Source organism: Lutra lutra, chromosome 15 (assembly GCF_902655055.1).
Source record: "Lutra lutra chromosome 15, mLutLut1.2, whole genome shotgun sequence".
Classification (NCBI taxonomy): domain Eukaryota; kingdom Metazoa; phylum Chordata; class Mammalia; order Carnivora; family Mustelidae; genus Lutra; species Lutra lutra.
The window spans coordinates 22,615,984-22,634,309 of record NC_062292.1 but is presented as its reverse complement, the minus strand read 5'-3'; the positions used below and the strand labels follow the sequence as shown (position 1 = coordinate 22,634,309).

The 18,326-nt window shown below is 40.6% G+C and overlaps 1 protein-coding gene across 2 annotated transcripts in view; it reads right to left on the bottom strand.

The window, feature by feature from the left end:
- Positions 1-18,326, bottom strand: part of PLA2G4A (phospholipase A2 group IVA) — a 169,895-nt gene that overhangs the window by 59,924 nt on the left and 91,645 nt on the right. For both annotated transcript variants that reach the window (XM_047705424.1, XM_047705425.1), the window contains 2 exons: positions 15,505-15,646; positions 2,693-2,829 (listed from right to left, as the gene is read on the bottom strand). In XM_047705424.1, coding sequence (XP_047561380.1) covers positions 2,693-2,829; positions 15,505-15,646 — 279 coding nt within the window. The remainder of the gene's footprint in view (positions 1-2,692; positions 2,830-15,504; positions 15,647-18,326) is intronic.

Below are 18,326 nucleotides of genomic sequence, written 5' to 3'. Positions count from 1 at the left end.
TAAGCTGTTCACAGATGTTTCATTCTGTTAAAAGACCCGCTACTTCTTGAAGTTCTCTCCACCCCTGACCTCTGGGTCATCTTTTACTTGATTCTCTTCTCCCACAGCTACTTTGTATTGTCTTTCCTTTTTTGGTCCATTAGCTTTCGGGATGTTCTAGAGTTCCGTTAACTAAATTGTTGATGGTAATAACTGAAGTGGTAGGAGCTGGTGAAATTGCCAAGGGAGTAGTGTGTAGATACCACAGAACAAAAGAGAGGTCTTGGAGGAAAGCTCACATTAAGGAGCAAAGCAGTGAAAACTGTAAAGACATTATGGAGGGCAGAGCAGTCAGAGAGGATGAAATAAAATCCAAAAGGCAGACGAGAAGGGAACTGAAAGAGGGACAGTTACTGTGTGAAATGTCTCAACCCCGAAATTTATCCTCCTGGACTCCACCAAGGAGTCAAGGAGGAAAAGAACTTCAAAAGACATGATTATATTTGGAAATTAGGTGGTTTCCAGGTGAAAATCTATTTTTAAGGCTTTTAGGAATGAGTGGCCTTGAAGGAAATGGAATAAATAAGGGAAGGCTAATCTTGGAGAAATTAGGCGATGAAGGATAGAGCAGAAGTTTATGTACATAGAAATGTGTGGCCTGTGGTATTTAAATGATTAGCCTGTAACATCTGAAATTCTCTTAATTACACTTTGCAGGACTTGCTTTTAGAACCTTGACAGGAGAATCTAAGATGCTGCCCCACATCCGTAACTAAAGCAATGACTGCAGCCTGATAAACGCACACTATTATACCCTCAACTCAGCACCCCAAATCATACCTGTTCTGTCTTTATTAGGTGAGTTTAAGAAAATAAGCTTCTTGCAACCTATTAGTTGGTGATGGACCACAGGAATCTAACAAATAGTGAATTCAGAGAAGGAAAACCACTCGAAGAGTAATAACAAAATGCTCGAGTAGGCAAATTAATCTAAGGGTCCAAGTTTTTCTGTCATATTACTCATTAAACAGGCAGGTGCCTGCTCTTTCCTTCAAGGGAAAGAACAGTAATGGGCTACACCCTTCTCTCAAAAGAGATAAATCATTTTGAGGGTATATAGAAAGAAGGTGGCAACCATTATTCTAAGTTTTTGTTTCTTAGTTAAAGAATCTGATATTTAAGATATTTAAGTTTCTTAAATATTTAAGAACTATACATTCTTTATATGTGAATTTCTTTTTTTTTTTTTAAAGATTTTATTTATTTATTTGACAGAGAGAAATCCCAAGTAGGCAGAGAGGCAGGCAGAGAGAGAGAGGAGGAAGCAGGCTCCCTGCTGAGCAGAAAGCCCGATGTGGGGCTCGAACCCAGGACCTGGGATCATGACCTGAGCCGAAGGCAGCGGCTTAACCCACTGAGCCATCCAGGCGCCCCAATATGTGAATTTCTGTATAGAACATACAGCTGTCTAAGAAAAGGTTACGGTTTAGTTCCAAGAATCCTAGACTAGGGGATCAAAAGCCTGACTTCACATGCTGGTTCTGCTAGTGATCTTGGACAAATCCCTTGGCTTCCAAGTCAAATTTTCTTTAGCTGAAAGTGAAAAAACTCAGATCCATCTCATAGGATGAGAAGGTACAGAAATCTTCAAATGCTTGACATATATAACATAGCATTATGACAGATAAACTTTACTATGGCTGAATGATTAAAAAGACTTGTAAGTCAAAGTCAGGCATTTTGTAATAAGGTGACACTCACAGTTGAGACATTTGAGGAAGAACTAATATTTTCTTTTCTTTTTTTTTCTAATATTTGATTTTCAATGTGCTTCTGTGGCTCAGGCAAACTAAAAAGTACAAGGTAGATTCTTTGACCATGTTTCATGAATGTTTGTGAAAAGACAAAGCTATGGTGTACAAATATTTTATGTACACATGTTTTACATCTCTCTCCAAATTTAGCGGAGCTTAAGTGCATATAAAGGATTAATTTGATAATCAGATGTGAATCAGTGAAACATTCCATTTCTACATTCAAAAGTTGTTTTTCCTCTTCTGTATACTAAGGTATCTTGCATCTCTTTCTATTTGCCCTAGAGAAGAAAATGAATACCTAGTGAATCATGTAGACTTAGACACGATTGCTGAAAGATTACAAATCAGCAAATTATAGGAAGATTAAATTAATTATGGGTGGAGCATGTTATTTTACCTCTGTGATATTTATATAGAATTTCGATTGATCTATTTTTAAAATTTTATGTTTAACTACATTTTAAGTTACAAATCAGCTTAAAAGGAGTAAATTTATGATAAGGGACATCATTAGGTATGAATTTGCCTCGAAATACATTTTTAAGAAACATTTTTAAAAAAAAATATTTTATTTATTTATTTGAGAGAGAGGCAGTGAGAGAGAGCATGGGCGAGAAGGTCAGAGGGAGAAGCAGACTCCCCGTGGAGCTGGGAGCCCGATGCGGGACTCGATCCTGGGACTCTGGGATCATGACCTGAGCCAAAAGCAGTCGTCCAACTGAGCCACCCAGGCGTCCCTCATTTTTAAGAAACATTTTTAAGCATCAAACTGGAACACTTCAATAATTTGAAGTTAAGGTTCAGTTTTCTAAATCCTCCTTTATTTTCTAAGGTTTGAGGTAGATACACCCCAAACATTTAGCATGATATAACTAAGATTTAAAATGCATACTAACCATGTGGAGCCAGAAAGACCAGCAATGTAGGTAGCACAATCTAAAATTCCCGCTTCATACAGGGCCTTGATCACACCTGAGAATCCGACCATGGCTCGGAAGCCTCCACCTGATCCCAATATGGCGACCACAGGCACCTAGAGTGATGAAACGCAGAGATCATTTGTAAAGTCATAAAATACATTCCCTTTTAGTTTCAATTTTCATGTTATGTGCTCCACATTTGGTAATAAAGAATTGTAGTTCACTCATACCTTGATAATATATCTATTTTCTTTAAAAGAAAATGTTTCATATAAGAAAATTAAGAATTAATGTCTATTAGAAAGCAGATGTGACTAAAATACCAACTAACTCTATTTAGAAATAACAACTATAACTCTGTATTAGCTTAACCCTTTGCAGTTTTTGGCTTGCTTTTGGGTACACTTTTTTGGTGGGGGGAATTCTCTCAAAAATCCTGTAAAGTGAGCAAAAATGTCTTTGCTCATTTTGTAGATGGAAGTTCTAAAATGCTGATATTACCTATGTAAAATCTATTTGCTGATAATCTGGAGTTAAGTAAGCACTATGCCCTCTTGGTCCAGAATTCTTAACTGCTCCTTTATACGGACTCATTTAAAAATATACACTTTAAAAATGACAGGAGCTACAGAATCTATTTATTCTTTAATCTATTAAATATATTTGATGGAGTGGTCTCTACCTTTCAAGTGTCACAAGTAGATCCAGGGAATATAGTTTAAGTGAGGCAGAAATGTAATAATAATTATGACAATATGGGTGCCTAGGAAGCTCAGTTGGTTAAATGTCTGCCTTCAGTTGAGGTCATAATCCCAGAGTCCCAGGATCAAGTCCTAGGTCTGGCTCCCTGCTCTGTGTGGAGTCTGCTTCTCCCTCTCTCCCTCCTCCCTGCCCCCTGCTCATGTTCTCTCTTCCTCTCTCTCACTTTATCTCTCTCAAATAAATAAGTAAAATCTTCAAAAAATATTATGACAATAATAAAAATAGGGATAGATGACATTTCTTGAGCTCTTACTCTGAGAGACAGAGAGAGAAAGAGCGAGAGAGCGTGTGCACAAGGGGGGGAGGGGCAGAGGGGCTGAGCAGGGAGCCCACCTTGGGGCTTGATCCCAGGACCCTGAGATCATGACCTGAGCTGAAGACAGATGGTTAACCGACTGAGCCACCCAAGCGTCCCAGAAATTGTTTCATTTAATCTTCACAAAATCTCTATGAAGTGTCTATTTTAAGAGATGAGGGACCAAGGCACTTGGAAGAAACACCTTGAAGACTCACTCAGGGTCACACAATCAGTAAACAGAAGTCAGGGATTAAACCCCAAGCTCTTATATCCAGGCTCATGCTCATACGTCTTCCTAAAATAAAGGGCTATAGACTAGGAGTACATGAGGTCCAGAAGATGTGGTCAATTCCAATCAGAGAAACTAAAGTGGTGGAGAATGCTTCATAAATTAAAAAGAAACCCGAGCTTAATTTTTTTAAAAATTTATTTATTTAACAGACAGAGATCACAAGTAGGCAGAGAGGCAGGCAGAGAGAGAGGAAGGGAAGCAGTTTCCCTGCTGAGAGAGAGCCGGACTCAGGGCTCCCAGGACCCTGGGATCATGACCTGAGCCGAAGGCAGAGGCTTCAACCCACTGAGCCACCCAGGCCCCCCCCCCCAAGCTTAATTTTAAAGATGCACAGTTATTCAACAGGGAGGGACAAGGGCAGGGAAGGAGGCTGTTCTGGAAATGGAAGAAACATGAGTCAACCAAGAGTTTCTGCAGGAGAGAAGCAAAGGCTGTCTGCAACATGACTAAAATACAAGCGTGTGTTTGTAGAGGGAGAGATTGTCATTTTCTCTGTGGTCCTGAACCATTATTGCTCAAGAGAGCGGGTGGTTTCTCTATACCCCAGGACCTAGTTCTCAAAGTGTACACAGCCGTCTGGGTGTCCACAAGGTCAAAACTATTTTCATGAAAACAGTAAGATGTTATTTGTTTTTGTTCATTCTCATTACTTCATGAGTCTATGATGGAGTTTTCTAGAAATTATAGGATGTGTGATACAGCAAGAGATTGAATTCAAAAGCAGATAACAAAAATCCAGCTGCTGTCTGTTAAGTCAAACAACAGAGATACTTATAAAAATGTAAAGCAATGCTGCCCTTCTCACCCTTTTTATGTTCTTGAAAATATGGTTATATTCATAAAAAGTCATTTATATTAATATGATAAGGATTTATGTAAAATAAGTATGTATTTTAATAAGTTTTCTCAGCTTTCATTTTTCATATGGTAGATATTCATAGATATAACCCATATAAATAAAACCTCTTAGGAGTTCTTTTTTTTTAAAGATTTTATTTATTTATTTGACAGAGAGAGAGATCACAAGTAGGCAGAGGGGTGGGGGGAAGCAGGCTCCCCGCTGAGCAGAGAGCCCAATGCAGGGTTCGATCCCAGGACCCTGAGATCATGACCTGAGCCGAAGGCAGAGGCTTAACCCACTGAGCCACCCAGGTGTCCCTCTCTTAGAAATTCTTTATATTTTTTAAGTATAATGATTTTCTGAGACCAAAAAGCTTAATAACCACTGCTCCAGAATTATCAGGCATGTGATGAGTACAATCCAACATCTTCCAGGAAAATTCTGAGCCTGTTGAGGATGGGGGGAAGGTGGGGGTGGAGACAGACAGGAATAGGGAGTGGATGGATGGAAATATTTACTGGATGGACAGAGGCTGATGTGAAAGAAAAGTCAGACTGCAGGGGAGAAAGAGTGTCTTTTGTTTGATGCTGTTTCCCAATAACAATTATTAGCAAAAGAAAGTTAGAGATTGAAGACTGAGCAAAGATGGAGCAAAGATACTAGATCATGAAGCAGTTCAAAGCTTTATAAGAAACAAAGTGAAGAAAGAAATCCGCAGGGGTGGAAAAGCAGAAGCTGAAATGAGTAGGGATGTTCTGACTGGAGTACAGTTCTTCTCTACTACTGAGTGGCCCCGAACTGAAGGAGCCTAGGCGTCCTAATTAGATGCAGGTTGGAGACCTCATTCATGAAAACACACTCCAGCATTCGGTACAATGGAGAAAGTTAAATGGCTTTGAACCTGTACATGTTTAGATGTACAGAATGCTTTCAATCATACATGTTTAAATTGCAAATAACATAAAATACCTAAGTTCTTAAAAACCTGTCTGGAGGGGAAAGAAAGCTAGGATAGGAAACAGAAGTGGATTATAAAGCAGGTGAACAGAGCACACTACAGTAATAGCTGTCAGAGGAGCTGTTAAGCAAGCCAGATAGGAAGTTAGAAGGACGAAGCATCTGAATTAGGCCTTGAAGGAAGACTTGAATTTATGGACAACGTAATAAGAACAGTGAACATTTCCTATTGTCAAGCACTGAGCCTAAATTCAAGCCAAGACACTCACAAGCTGAAAAGGACATGTGACATTGCAACAGTCCTCTAGGGAGTCAGGAAAAATAGGATTAAGAAGAGCTTTGTGGAGAAAAAAAAGTATTTGGGTTGATATTATACGAGGAGGAAGACTGTTTATATTAAAAAATCATGTAGGGGCATTTGAGCCTGTTGATTTGGTTACTTGTAACGCTGCATTATTGAAAATAATGTTAAATCCAATACAAATCAGATAGTTTAGAGTAAGAAAATTCTTAGTAACACATCTCACTGTTCAACACACAACACGGAACTGCACTGTTGTTCAGTCAGATTTAGTAAGAAAAGTTGGAAGACTGAACATAAGACTTGCTCTAATCCTGAGAAAACAGCTCTCCCGATGTCCTTCTTCATAAGCCACTAGCCCAACACATACTTACGAATATCTATGTTGTTAGGAATTTTCTGGAAATAGCCACTTACGAAACTGGAATTTGTTACTTATATAACCCACTGTTTTCATTATTGCTTTACAGTAAGTTCTTAGAATTTTCAGGTAAGATTTTAAAGTCAGGTATCTGAACTGCTAGCAGGTGAAAGAAATATCAGATACTTGTACATAAAAACGGAAAAATCAAATACTTGAATGACTGCGTAGATTACAATTCTCATCTGCATTTACTACATACGAATTAATCTGTTTTATGTATATCATTTAATTTGCACAACGACATTTTAAAGATAAAATAATTAAAACATAAGGAAGTTAACTTTTCTTATCACAAAGCTAGAAAGTAATGTCCTGTGGACTCAAAGCTGGATCTGTTAGCCTCCAAAGCTTTTAATTCCCTCTGCTCCATGATCTCTGAAAGCTTTCCCTATAACTAACTTTGTGACCTGGGGCACAGAAAATCCTCTTTGGACTCTGTTTCCTTACATGCAGAAGCACTGGGTAGCATTAGCAACCTTGAGGCCTTTAGCTACCAGTAACACTCGATTCTATAACTCATACAGAATATGAGTTATAAAACAATATAAGTATATACTTTTTATTAACATTAAAAAAGGGAGATTTGACTTATCAAGAAAATAATGTATCTTTGGCACAAGCATGGGCACTTTCATTCAATTTATTTCATCTAATTTTCCCAGCCCTCGAAAGGAGATCATTCCCATTTTTCAGACGATGACGTATTTAATCCACATGAATACCTTGTCCACAATACAGACGCAGCTAATTGTTCATAGAACCACGACGTGAACTAAGGTGTCACCGACACCGTAATTCACTCTTTCCTTTTACTCACTGTTGAGAAAGAAAGAGTAATCTTTGCTGAAAGAAACCACTTGATATTTAGCTAATTTATATTTCAGATTCATCTGTTACTTTGGAAGATGTCAGCCCAATTTTATGTAATAAATGAAGGCTAAATTTGGATGTTTTAATAACCTTGGTCATTCTGAAATAACTTTCAAAGTAGTAACTGAGGAGTTATAAGAAGCAGCTGTTAGTGCTGGCTCAAAATCTAAAAGAATCAGAGAAATGTGCTGTTGACAGGTTTTAGCTTATATTTAGACCTAAGAGCATTAGTATTTGTGCATAAATGATATCAATGAATATCTCTCATACTTCTCTCATGTGGTAAGAGGAAATGAATTTTCATTTACCAAAAATCCTGTGGTTTTGATTAAATTAATTGATACATGGGCTTATGGATGTTATTAATTTCCTCCCTTGCAAAAGAAAATTCCCAAGTGCTTAAGGATTTTTTTTTTTTTTTACATTTTCATAGGTTTTTAAGGTCTGAAAATTATATAAAGACTTTTGCCTCCTTGGCTCCTGTACTAGTCAGGGCTTTCCAGAGACACAGGATCAACAAGATGTATCTAGCTATGAACATGTCTAGAAAGAGATTTACTTTATAGAATAGGCTCGCGAATTTAGGATGAATGGCAAGTCCAAATCTGCAGTATGGGCCAGCAGGCTCCAAAACCAGGAGAGTCAATAATGTGGTTCTAGTCTGAAGGCCAGCAGTTGGAGACCCAGGAGAGCCAATGGTGCAGATGAAGAGAAATGGAGTTTATTGGAGAACTCCCTCTTGCTCAGGAAGGCTGATCTTCTTGTTCTATTCAGGCCTTCAAGTGATTAAACAGGGCCCACCCACATTATGGATTGTAATTTACTGATCTGAATGTTAATCTCACCTAAAATCACCCCATTTCATGTTTTAAAGAGGCAAGAGAAAAGGATGTAGTATCTCAGTGCCAAAACTATCAAGTCTTAAAAACGATACTTGAAATTATGAAAAATACAAAGAGAAAGTTTTTTTTTTCTTGGGAAATTATTCATTTAACAAATACTTTTCACGCAAGTGGGAAAAGGTGCTTTTATATATAACTCTAGTGATATGATATGAAAGTTCACTTCATTATTAAGTATGTAAAGATACTGACTTAAAATACTTATAGTACATTTTTAAAGCACCTAGTACAGTTGATTAAATACATTTTTTAATTTCTAAGAGAGTTTATCACTTTCTTGACTGGTAGGAGGAAGGACTACAAGTCAAAAAAGTTACGTGTTAGAATTTCCTACACCAGTTCCTCACTAGTATCATAACAGATGGTTATAGTCATTTGAATTGTTATGTGTTTGGGTTTGGGTTTTGTTAGCAGTATCACTTACAAATTATTCCTTTTTCTCTTTTTGTGGATAAAATCAGGCAAATAAAGAATGAAGATGCCATAAACTCCACATTATTGAAATTGATTTCCATGCCCTTTACTCTGCCCCAAATCATCTCTATTTTTGCCAGTTTGGAGAAAAATATGGTACAAATGTCAAATCAGAACTCTTTCTTCCTCTGTTTTTGCTGAAAGTCAATTTTCCTCTGTTTTTACTGAAAGTCAATTTTCCAAAGTGCCAAGCAACTGCCAGCCCCCAGCTCCCCAAAGCACGAGTCAAAACACCTGAAGATACATTGAAGGATGTGGCCAAGACCTAGTTTTGCAACCCTCAACTGATTATTCCCCACCAATTTATAAAAGGGGTCAGAGAAACTGTACTGAAAATGAGAGAGCCAACCCTATGAGTATAAAGGAGAACCAAATAAGGAGCACGGATTCTTTTCTTTTTAGAAGATTAAATGAGCACATCACAGTGATTATCCCAATATTAAAACTGTTTAGGCTTTAGACTGCTTGTTTGTGCATCCTAGGTTTTTACTCATAATTATTATCATTATTTATGATTATTATTTTTTTGGATTAGAAGATGGAAGCAAAGATGACAATTACGGAGTCTGATCTGCCCGTGCATCTCCACAGTATCGGCAATGGGAGGAGCAGTCATGGCTCCCTGGACTGGGCAAATGGTAATCCCCGCAGTGGGGTTTGCCTCCCCACCATCCTGTGCCCAGCACCAGCCCTCTCAAGGTGCTTTCTGGTTCATTTCTGGTCAGGTACATAAGCAACACCTTTGTACACAAAGGGAGGGAACTCACTGACTTGGTTTGCTTTAGGAAGTGTATAAAAAGTAGTATATATTATCTCATTTCAATCTATTTACAATTTTTTCCAGCACAGCCATAATTTCACATGCAAAATTTAAAAAATGAGCTTACATGAAATTAAAATGCATTATTGTTAGTAGCATTTAGTTTTCATCTGGTCCCCTGCCCTTTCAGCCCAGTAAGATCCTCACCTAATGCCCATTTGCTTTATAAAACAAATTTAAACCTGCAGCAAATCTAGCGCCTGTCCCCATCTGCCGCCTCCCTCCCTGCTTGGACACATGTGTTTCTGCATGCCTCCCCTGACCTGTTTCCTGGGAGCTCGGTAGTCTTCAGCAGTCACGTGCCTTACAGTGGACAGCCCTACTGAGTGGAGTCTGGGCCTCCTGGATGTCTACTTTGTAGACCAAAGCCAGTTCTCTTACTCCTTGGCTCTTCACATCCTACCGCTACCTCAGATGAGCCTCAAAGTCCACCTCGTGAGTCCTGAAACTTGACCCTTGGAAGCCCACACCCGCTCAGCACACCTCCCTGTCCTCTGCTATTGGGAATTCTACACTGTCTGTCCTGCAATATTTGCAATCTAAGAGGGGAATAAGTATTGATAGTAACGGGTGCCTGGGTGGGTCAGTTGGTTAAGTGTCTGCCTTTGGCTCCCATCATGATCCCAGGATGCTGGGATCGAGCCCCGCATCAGGCTCCCTGCTCAGCGTTGGGGAAGCTTCTCCCTCTCCTTCTGCCCCTCCCCCCTGCTCCTCCTCTCTGTCAAATAAACAAAATCTTAAAAAGAAATAATTGATAGTATAAAGTTCTGTCATCCCAACGAAGGTAAGAAGCAAGAGGGAGAATATTCTGGAAGACGGAAACAACATACACAAGGAATACACATTCTCACGGACCACTCAAGCCTGACTTCTATTACCTCCTTCAGGAACTGTTATGTTCTGCCTCCTCCTCTGTCCCCAGATGGGCTCTCTTCTCTAGTCTTTCACTTAATTTATATAACAAACAAATACAGATTAGCACTCATAAAGTATATTGTTTAAGGTCCACTTTATACTTCACCCAAAGGCATCTATCTGTTTAAACTGAAGTTATTTCATATAGTCTGCCTTGAAACACGTTTCTCTTATATTCTCTGATGAAGGTTTTAAGTAGAATTCCCTTCTCTTGCTTCCCTACTATTCCACTTCCAGATTTTAGTCCCCCAACCAGCCTGGATTTGTTACGGTCAGTTACTAGGGAACAGAAACAACAGATTAGTATTTCCCTTCGCATACGACTGTAATCTGGAAACTTCATCTGACCAAAAGCTATTTTCAGACAAGAAAATTTATAAGAATGACTTCTAAACAATTCAACTATGCCCCCAAATCCCCATGTACACAGTCTTACAGATCTTACTCAGAAAAGATTCCAGGCCTCTATTCATAGAGAAATTACACTAATCAGAGATACTGTTCTAACAACAAGCTTGCTTATCAGATTTGAATTCCACAACTATTAAAGCTGAAAAAGAAAGGAGTGGTTTGAAGAAATGACTTCAAGGAAACACATAAAGTATGGAGAAATGGAAGCTGATTGAAAATGAAACAGACACGAGAACACACAGATCAGTTCAGTCTGGACAAGGAGTAACATATTTTAGAAAGACTTCTCTTCAAATGATTCAAATCGATAAATTAAAAAAACATATATTCTCAATGATAAAAAAAAGTTTTAAAAAAGATTTTATTTATTTATTGGAGAGAGAGTGAGAGAGAAAGCACAAGCAGGTGGCGGGGAGAGGCAAAGGAAAAGGGAGAAGCAGGCTCCCCACTGAGCAAGGAGCCTGATGTGGGACTCGGTCCCTGGACCCTGGAATCATGACCTGAGCCAAAAGCAGATCCTTAACCGAATGAACCACCCAGGTATCCCGAGAATACAATTTTTAAAAGTCTTAGTACTTCAAAGAATAAATTCTTGGGTTATGAGGCACCTTAACTATTTGACTAATTCATTATAACAGACAGAAAAGCTAAGATTTTATTAAATTGGACAATGATTGCCCTTGGGCGTTATGCAGCAGGACAGAAACACTCAAGTAGTACAGTCACTATTTTATTGAGCAACTACTATGTGCCTTTACAGATTGTGCTGGAAGCTTATAAGCTAGTACTTATCCTTTTACCTAATAAGAGACACAGTCTCCATTTCACAAGTGAAGCATAGAAAGGAACGAATGTGTCCAGGTTTATACTGCCCAAATTTATTCAACATTTTAATTTGACACTGAAGTCCCAAGCTGGATGTTGTCTGTTTGTTGAACACTGGGAACAGGACAAGCAGAGTCTCTGCACCGAGAATTAAGCAGGACTGTTCTTTCTTTGTCAAACTGCCATGACAGCCTGTCCTTCATACCATAAGGACGATTAGCCAGAACTGACTAGAAAGTGAAGTCTCATCAGAGAGCAAGGGAGTTGGGAGCTTAAGAGATCTCTGACTGAGGAGTAACATAAAAATAGGAAACTATCACATGCATTGTGGGAATGAGTGGTTCTGAATATATCTAACGTAATTATTTTGGATAAGAGAAAAAACTCTAGACCGAACAAAAACAACTACAGTAAAAGTTTGAATTCTAAGAACGACTTCCAAAAATATGAATTTAATATTTTTTGAAGAATATTCCAGACAGAAAGATAATTACTTCAGTCTCTACCCATTGCAGAAAAGCCAATTTGTATGAATATTGGGCCAAGTTTCATCTTCCCAGAAAGATTCCTTTTTTCCACAGAACGAGGAGTGCACCGGGGTGGGGGGTGGTGGGGGGGTGCAGCAGCAACTTTCCCTTTGCAAAAGGAAAACCTAAGGACAAAGGCCAACAGGGCATCTGGATCAACGTGTCCCACCTACATTTCTCATGGAACAGTTCCAACTGGGATCTTTTCATCCAAACCTCCTCATCCTGCGTCTCCTCCCTAACAACCCGACACTGTGTTCCTCAGTTCTGAGTCCCTGATCCCTCTCCCTAGCCAAGGCATCCCCTGGGTGTAGCACCAAGCCACTGCCTGAATCTGTCCCCTGACCCACACAACACAAGATTTACTGAGCATCCACCATGTGCTAGGAGCCAGGCCAGGTACTGGGAATGTGAATGTAAATAACACAGACACTGTCCTGGTCTTCATAAAACTTATATTCCACTGGAGAAAACAGACACTAAATGAGTATCTCTATAAGTATGTTTTAAGTCTGAGTGTCGTCAATGCTGAGAAGATAATGCGCATATTTGTGCCACAGAGAACATAACCAAGACCTAAGGGACATAGGGGGAGGTGGCGAGGGGGACAGTCTCAGAAGAAGCTACATATCTACTGCTTAAAGAACGGAAGGGAGGGTGCTAGCTACCTGAAAAGCAGATGGGGTGGGGAGAAGGCAGGTACAGAGGAAGCACGCTACAGGGAGAAGGAACAGTGTCTAGAAAGGCACCAGCTGGGGAAGGGTTCTGAGGAGACATGGAGCTAAGAGGCAGCACCCAGCGAAGGAGCATGGTGTGAACTGGAAAAAACAGGAGTTGGAGAGATGCTGGGAAGCCAATCCTGAGAATGGTGGAAGGATTTTCAGCTCTGGTTTGGGAGTGAACAGAAGGTAGGGAGAGGGAGGATAGGCAGAGGTGGAACTACAGAAAACAGAGGTGTTGTGTTCCCTTTTAGTTCCCTTTAGATGGGAGGGATGCCAGTTAAGAAATCAAGCAGGTGCATAAATGTTCAGCTCTGAAGCTCAGAAGGGAGGTTTTAAGTCCATGATCTACATGGGGAGTTCTTCAGACACAGGTGCTGTGACATCATGGAAGGGAGTGAAAATTCTTAAAAAAAAAAAAAAAAAGATTTTGTTGATTTATTTAGATTTATTTAACAGAGAGTGAGTGAGGGAGAGAGCCCAAGCAGGGGGAGCAGCAGAGGGAGAGGGAGAAGCAGACTCCCTGATAAGCAAGGAGCCTGATGCAGGACTCGATCCCAGGACCCTGGGATCATGAGCGGAGTCAAAGGCAGAAGTTTAACTGACTGAGCCACCCAGGTGTCCCAGGAGAGAAAATTCTTAAGAAGAATGCAGAGTGAGGAGACAGAAAACACTTCTATTTAAAGAATGCACAGGGGAGGATCTCCTACAGGGCCCCGAAGAGGCAGGATGAAAACGTGAAGAGGAGGCAGTCGGTGAATGGCAGAGAATGTTTCACAAGGTGGGGAGACAGAATCATTTGCTCCGACAGGGTCCAGGGAGACAGGGGAAGATCTTTTGCACTTGTTAGTACGGGGGACTGGTGAAGCAGCTGCAGTAGAATCCTGAGGTCAGAAGCCTGAGAAAGTGAAGAAAGAGGACGAGAAGGTGTCGGAAACGTGGAGAAGTCTGGGAACACAAGGAGAGAAGTGAAGAGACAGGAGGAGGGAAGGTCCAAGAGGTAGAGGCAAACGAGAAGGGAGGCGGGGAGTGGTCTTTGGAGGACTGCACAATTGAGACAGTTGCTATACTGGGGCTCCTGGCCGGGGCTGGCAATCTGTATCTGCTGTTGGTCTTCATTTGGAAGAGAAGGAGCTGTTTCCTCCACGGAATTCGAGAGGGAAGCAGCAAAGGATAGCGTAACTTAGGGAACACAGCAATCCTCAGGCAAGAAAGGAAGATCTATCATCTGAGGCCTGTTGACCTCTCTTTGAGTAGGAGGCAGGTATCTCAGCTGTGAGGACGACAACAGAGGGTATCAGCAGCTGGGAGTGAAAGAAATGATTGTTGCAAATGAGTGGAAAGCAGTGAGGCAGCGGGGGTGGGAGGGGTGAGCAGGGACGGGGGGTGGGAGGGGTGAGCAGGGACGGATGACGGATTGCAGAAGAGCATCTGGCAAATGAAACTGACGGCCAGGAATTAACAGAAGTATCTATTTCTTGCTTTTTTTCTTTTTCTAACAAACCCATTCCTTCTTCCAGGCCTGACTAACAGTCTTCAATTCCAGGAGGTCCTGCCCATTATAGGGGAGGGAAAGGTTTTCCTCCACCCTCTTAAGGTCTCTGGCTGGGTCTGAAAATTAAACTGACAAGAGAAGTTAACAGGAAAAAAGCATACAGATTTATTTAAGGTAACTTTTATGTGACATAGGAAGCTTTCTAAGAAAATCAATACCAAAGAAACAGTTACAGGGACCCCTGGGTGGCTTAGGCAGTTAAGCCATCTGTGTCTGGCTCAGGTCATGATCCCAGGCTCCTGGGATCGAGTCCTGCATTGGGCTCCTTGCTCAGCAGTGAGTCTGCTTCTCCCTCTGCCTGTTCCTCCCCCTGCTCATGCTCTCTCTCTCTATCTCAAATAAATAAAATCTTTAAAAAAAGAAAAAGTTCATTCAATGATCCCATGGGGGAGGGGGTTTGAGGGAAGGGCAAAAGGGGTGAAGGGGGTGGGAGGTATAGGTTTCCAGCTATGGAATGAATAAATCACGGAAATGAAAGGTACAGCAGGAGGAGTATCAAATGGTCAGCGGTACTGTAACCGTTTTGTATGGTAACACGTAACAGCTACACTTGGTGAACTAACATAACCTTGTATGTCAACTATACTTCAATTACAAAACAATAAAAATAAAATAAATTTCAACGATCCTTTTAAATCCGAACCTAAACTTTTCTTACTAATAAACATCTTGTTTGTGCATAAGTATGCCTATGCGTCATCTTTTTAAAACTATAGCTGATCAATATTACTAAATATGGACCACACTTCCTCAAAGAATTTGTATTTACGAAACACCTTATCTTAAAAAGCTGAAGATAAAACGCTCAATCAATCTCAATATTTCCATATTTGGGTGCACTTTGGGAGACAGGGACTATTAAATTGGAGTAACATTTGAAACATTTCCTACTCACATCGCGTGTAGAATATAAACCTTCACTATTCTCTGGACCCAGGAGTTTCTTCATGTTTTCCTTTATGTTTTCTTTTCTCTGTTGTCTGAAAGTTTTCTCCTGATCACACAGAGCCATACTGAATCGGAGGTCTGGGGACGAACTGTGTATGAAACAGAAAGTCATGAGCCAATGTCCCCAGCAGTCTTGTTAGAAATCACCCAGTTCCCAGTACCTTCGCTGATGTATGCTCATTGCTCTCCTCAAGCCATTTCCTAGAAAGGGACGTGAAATAAGAGTATAAAATGATGGCTGGCTTAAAGCTGCAGGTTCCAAGGCATGTTTCCAGAAAATAAGAGTAGGAGATGTTTTTTAAAAAAACAAAAACAAAAACAAGCAAACAAACAGCCCCTGATAAATTCATCTTATAGCCAAGACTTTGGGAAGTGCTTCAGAGAATAAACCTGTTTAGATCTGTTTGGCACAGTATTTCCAATGTTGACGTGATAAGGAAAGCCTTCCCTTGGCCCTCCCTCCCCCACTTCTCCATGATGCAACACTAACATTCCCAAGAGTCTGTGTTCTGAGGAGCACACCTGTAGAAATACCATCTTTGATAAAATGCCTTGTCTAAGAGATGTCCCCCTGTGACCACAAAAGGAACTTCTAATGGTAGAACTTTAGACAACCACAAATAAGCCAAGAGCTGGAGGATTTGGGGACCCTTATGTTGTACAGCCTTCCTTTCTAATAATGGCAGCAGCAACTTCTCAGATCCCTGTACTATGTCAGAAACCACACTAGATATGTAGGTATGTATCACTGTTGAAATATTGGGAGTAAATCTTACACATTATTATACAATATATTATTTTTATAACTCCATATCACTGATCAAAAACACTGAAGCTCTGAAAGGGTAGGATCACAGAGCAAATATGTGATGTATTTTCCACAATGCAACAATGCCTCACAAATGAGGTCCAATACTGAATTCTAAAACCAGTTACTGAAATTAAAAAAAAAAAAGAACAAAAAAACCTAGAAATCTATGTTGTGATGTGAAGAAATCCAAATGTACAAAGCAAGAGGTTTCCTAAACAAATATTATCTCTTTACTATTCATAAAAGTGAGTCCTTCCCTTTAGAATGAATTAAATATCATTTCTGTTAATTCAGTGTATTTCTTTTTTTTTTTTAAGATTTTATTTATTTATTTATCTGAGAGAGAGAAAGAGAGAAAGCACAAACAGGGGGAGAGGCAGAGGAAGAAGTAGGCTCCTTGCTGAGTAGGGAGCCCGACATGGGGCTCAAACCGGGTACCCTGGGATCATGACTTGAGCCGAAGGCAGATGCTTAACCCATTGAGTCCCCCAAGCACCCCTAATTCAGTGTATTTCTTCCAATGTATTTCTTCCAGTGTATTTCTTTCTTCTTTTGGTGTATAGACCAGAAGAAGACACTCAGTAGCCTCTGGGCTATGTACTCTAATGATATTTGATCACTGCAAATATTTTAATTACTACTTCCCAAAGGACAAATATGGAAAACTCAAAAAAAAGCATATATGATTAAAAATAAAGAACAGAATAGTTTCACTAGCAAATTTTTAAAATATTGCTATTATTAATAATTTTTAAGAAACTTTTGAAGTATTTATTTTCCAGTACGTGGGAAAGGCAAAGTAACACTGTTCTCATATATTCATTTTGGGAATAAAAATTTGCACAATACTTTTGAAAGTTGTTCAGTGATGAGCACCAAAAATAATTAAAATGTGTATTCCCTTTGAGCAATTCTATTTTTGGACATCTATTTTCTTTTTTTTAATTTTTTTTTTTTTTAATTTGTCAGAGAGAGGAGAGCGAGCGAGCACAAGCAGACAGAATGGCAGGCAGAGGCAGAGGGAGAAGCAGGCTCCCCGCCAAGCAAGGAGCCCGATGCGGGACTCGATCCCAGGACGCTGGGATCATGACCTGAGCCGAAGACAGCTGCTTAACCAACTGAGCCACCCAGGCATCCCGGACATCTATTTTAAGAAAAGTAACTGTAGGGGCTCCTGGCTGGCTCAGTGGGTTGGGCCTCTGCCTTCAACTCAGGACATGATCTCAGGGTCCTGGGATCGAGGCCCGCATTGGGCTGTCTGCTCGGCAGGGAGCCCGCTTCCCCCCTCCCCGGCACCCCCCTACCTGCCTCGCTGCCTATTTGTGATCTCTGTCAAGTAAATAAATAAAATCTTAAAAAAAAAAAGAAAAGTAACTGTAAATTTTGAAAAGATCGGAGAGGAGTCAAGATGGCGGAGAAGTAGCAGGCTGAGACTACTTCAGGTAGCGGGAGATCAGCTAGATAGCTTATCTAAAGATTGCAAACACCTACAAATCCAACGGGAGATCGAAGAGAAGAACTGCAATTCTAGAAACAGAAAATCAACCACTTTCTGAAAGGTAGGACTGGCGGAGAAGTGAATCCAAAGCGACGGGAAGATAGACCGCAGGGGGAGGGGCCGGCTCCCGGCAAGCGGCGGAGCAATGGAGCACAAAAATCGGGACTTTTAAAAGTCTGTTCTGCTGAGGGACATCGCTCCAGAGGCTTAACCGGGGTGAAGCCCGCGCGGGGTCAGCGTGGCCTCAGATCCCGCAGGGTCACAGAAGGATTGGGGGTGTCTGAGTGTTGCAGAGCTTACAGGTATTAGAACGGGGAAGCCGGCTACAGAGAAGAGCCGAGGAGTGAGCTCTCAGCTCGGGGTTACCTTGAACCGGTCGCAGGCTCGGTCAGCTTGGAGCGCGGCCGGAGGCAGGGTGATGGGAGTAATTGGCGCTGTTCTCTGAGGGCACACTGAGGAG